Consider the following 4,057-nt stretch of genomic DNA (forward strand, 5'->3'; position numbering starts at 1 on the left):
TTCCTATTTTTGCATAGCTCACATGCTTACTTATTTCACTTTACGCATGTGTAATATCCATCCACATCCATATGATCATGTAGAATTCTCTTCGGAATTTTTTCAAAATTTCAAATGTGATTTAAAATTATTTAAAATAAAGTCCTCCAATGCAACCATGTTCCAAAAATCCACTCTCCTAGAGGCTGTCGGTACTCTGCAGGTACTACTGGTGGTGAGCACTTGGCTAGCTAGTCGAAAAAGCCCACAGAGTCACTCGTCGTACGCCACACACCCCAGACACAAGCCCGCCCAGCGCCCACGCCGCCCGCCCGCCCGCCATGTCGTCCGCCGCGCCCGCGCCGGCGCCGGAGGAGCAGCCGCCGCGCCCGGTGCGCTTCGGCATCATGGGATGCGCCTCCATCGCGCGCAAGCTCGCGCGGGCCATGCTGCTGGCCGCGCCCGCCGCCGCCGTGGCCGCCGTCGGCAGCCGCTCCGAGGCCAAGGCGCGCCTCTTCGCTGCCGACAACGGCCTCCCCGCGGCCGCGCGCCTGCACGGCTCCTACGAGGCGCTCCTGGACGACCCGGCCGTCGACGCCGTATACCTGCCGCTGCCCACCAGCCTCCACGTGCAGTGGGCCACCGCCGCCGCCGCGCGGGGCAAGCACGTGCTCCTCGAGAAGCCCACCGCGCTCTGCGCCTCCGACCTCGACGCCATCCTCGCCGCCTGCGAGGCCAGCGGCGTCCAGTTCATGGACTCCACCATGTGGATGCACCACCCCCGCACCGCCAAGATGCGCGAGCTCCTCCCCGCCGACGTCGGCGACGTCAGAGTTGTGAGTTCTTCAAGCTGAATTTCTTGCTGTAATTTTTGTTCTCTGTAACTATCTAGATAAATACTATTCGATTGTTGATGTGGTCCATTGCATTTGTGTTCTAGCCGGCCTAGATGGAGATACATTACCAATAATTTGTGGATCTTGTCAGGTTGACTTACTATTGTAGTGCATCTGCTTAAGCGTCAAAAGATTCTCTAGTGAACTCTGAACTAACTGCAGTTTGTCGTTGCATCCAGCCAGCAGTGGCTAGTTAATTGCCCTTTGGTAGCCAAAAAACTTCTTTTTTTACAGTCAAAACAGAGCTCATTTTATTCATCATGCAGCAGTGCACGATCGTTCTGAATACACCTTAAAGGAAGGCTAGAGGTGTGACATGCCACACACCAGAATTACAACCATTAACATGATGCTAAGCACATAAGTTTGCCTCCCTCGGGGTCAGTAGGACAGATCAAACTCCTGGAAGGATAAAATGAGCTCATCAATCTGACTGAGAATGCCCATGATTTCTGACCTCTGTTTCTTCCGAGACTTCCACATACTAACCAGCACTTGGCAATCAGTTTCAACATTGATCTGCTGCCACCCTTCTCTGGCTGCAATTGTTACCCCATCTCTGAAAGCAAGTGTTTCCGCTGTTGAGTGATTTTGAACATTTTCGTATCCCCTTCCAGCAGCAAGCACAAACTCACCATCAAACCTTCTCCCAACCATCACTGAAGCAGCACAACATGATACTTTAGTATGCTTGGAATCTCTGCTACTGAATTTGGTTTGTGTGGTGACTTTGCCTATTGAAGAATGCCGAATTTCTGTCTGACATAGTGGTGGAAGATAAAAGGATTTAGTTCCAAAGTGTATGCGTGAGGGAATATCACTTGGTCAGCAAAATTACATTGTAAAGTACTAATCTCATTTGTCTATAGCTTCATAATGTTCTTACACTTCTTTGCAACAATTCTTCTAAAAAGTAAAAACTATATGAATATACGATCTGGTATGGAGAGCCAATTCATTGTTCGCTACTGGAGCAAATGTTTACTGACAATGATCAACCCTATACTGACAACACATGTCACGATAAAATTTGAAATTAGGATGTTCACATAACAGAGGAAAAAGACAAATTTCAGTTTGCAGAAACCAAGGACATGGAAAAGAAAAGAGATGAAAACTTCATTCGGCAAGATTCGACAACTACCTTTATATAGTTGCCAAATTGACAATGGGGAATGTGCAGCGAATCATATTGTGTTTCTAGCACCTGATACCATCATCTTAGTTGAGATATAGGTTTTGTTCGATTGTTTCCTTCCGTCAAACTATCCGTATGCCATTTTCTCGTCGAATCCTATGTACAAAATAATCAATGAAGCTGTTATTAAGCACGGTACGTCATCTAGCTTTTGATATCTCAGTTGTCTAATTATTGAGCACAGTGAAGATGAATGACATTTTGTTACTAGCAATTGGAACTACGGAAACACCTCAGACGAACCTGTCATCGTGTAGTACCTCAAAACAATTTTGTGACACCATTAGTAATAATTTAATATGACATCTACCCATCCTTGCTTAGTTTACTTCAAGGGACAGCGATGTCTTGTTTCTTGGACTTCTCTCTTGATTGAGCTGTAGATTTTGTTCATCCTGCGTTGTCCTCTAGAATTCCTTGAAAGTCCTTATCATGATTGGCTAATACAAATATTACAGTGACCCGGTATAAGCATGGTTCCACAATCTCTGTTTGCACTCTCTAGCAGTGTGATGTTTCCTTTCTTGATATGAGTATAGCTTCACAACTGTTTGCGTTCACTTAATTTGGGCACTTCTATAAACCATTGTTTTTTCTTCTGTTGCTTCAGATAAACAGTCTGTTCAGCTTCCGAGCAAACGAAGATTTCCTCCAGAATGACATCAGGGTAAAGCCAGACCTCGACGCCCTGGGCGTACTCGGCGATGCCGGGTGGTACTGCATCCGCGCGATCCTGTGGGCCGTCGACTACGAGCTCCCGAAGAACGTGATCGCGCTTCCTGAGCCTGTCAAGAACCAAGCCGGCGTGCTCATCGCCTGTGGCGCGACGCTCTACTGGGCCGACGGCAAGATGGCCACCTTCCACTGCTCGTTCCTCACCAACCTCACCATGGACCTGACCGTCATCGGCACGGACGGCACGCTCCATGTCACCGACTTCATCATCCCGTACGAGGAGAAGTCCGGCCCGTTCAGCGTGGCCTCCAGGTCGAACTTCGCCGAGCTCCACACCGGATGGGTTCCGCAGCCGAGCAAGCACGTCGTCACGACAGACCTGCCGCAGGAGGCCCTGATGGTCAAGGAGTTCTGCAGGCTGGTGCAGGGCATCAGAGACGGCGGCGCCAAGCCTGAGGGGAAGTGGCCGGCCATCACCAGGAAGACGCAGGTTGTGATGGATGCAGTGAAGGCTTCCATTGACAAGGGATTTGAGTCTGTCGATGTTGTGAGCTAAAATACAACACATAGCTGGGCATTCTGGTGATATGTCTTCCAGGCCATAGCGTATGTTTGCTCAAATCGTACTTGTACGCAGCGCAAAACTACTTATATTGGAATAATTCGAATGATTCTTGTCATACTAAGGACAGCGTTGCGGTTATCAAGTTGAATGGTATATTGCTGCGGATTTATTGTGTGATACATTGGCAATATGGATGCTTGCGTGGTCCACGTACTAATGTTACCGTTCATCTTAAACTCAGGATTTGACAATGGATTTTAGGTTCCTCTCTGGTGTTGCATGTATACTCCAGCTCAAGGAGGATAGTGCCTCGCCCTCTGATGTCAATGGTTCGCCCGTCACCGATCTGAACCGTGCCTCCAACCGAGCGAGTTAACTCAGGGTACTGGTCCTTGTCATCGGCCATGTGGTTGCTTACTCCTGTATCGAGGTACCACATGTGTCCCACCGTGTTCGTTCTCTGCTTGTATGAAGGTGAACCTTCTCTTCGATGAACCGTCATTAAGGGGAGTGGTCATGACCAACGTACGTTACCCTTACCCCAACTAATGCGCCATGACCGGGGGCACCCTAACCAACAAGTGGTTTTGGTCCCCAGTCGCCAAAGATAAGGGAGCAGCCGACACCTACCTCTGACAGGTTCACATACGGTTTATTTTTGCTCCCCATATCCCTAAAACCATAACCGATCTGGAGGAACGTTGCACGACTGGAAGATCATCTCCAAGCTTTGCCGCCGTTCTA

At 48.9% G+C, this 4,057-nt stretch overlaps 1 protein-coding gene across 1 annotated transcript; it reads left to right on the forward strand.

The window, feature by feature from the left end:
- The first annotated feature begins 232 nt into the window (after window positions 1–232).
- On the forward strand, window positions 233–3,490 carry LOC125528666 (uncharacterized oxidoreductase At4g09670-like). Its single transcript, XM_048693111.1, has 2 exons — window positions 233–815; window positions 2,684–3,490. Exons 1-2 carry the CDS (start codon window positions 321–323, stop codon window positions 3,302–3,304), a joined length of 1,116 nt encoding a protein of 371 aa, XP_048549068.1. The 5' UTR covers window positions 233–320; the 3' UTR covers window positions 3,305–3,490.
- Window positions 3,491–4,057: the final 567 nt, after the last annotated feature.

The sequence above is a fragment of the Triticum urartu genome, chromosome 1 (genome assembly GCF_003073215.2).
Source record: "Triticum urartu cultivar G1812 chromosome 1, Tu2.1, whole genome shotgun sequence".
Classification (NCBI taxonomy): domain Eukaryota; kingdom Viridiplantae; phylum Streptophyta; class Magnoliopsida; order Poales; family Poaceae; genus Triticum; species Triticum urartu.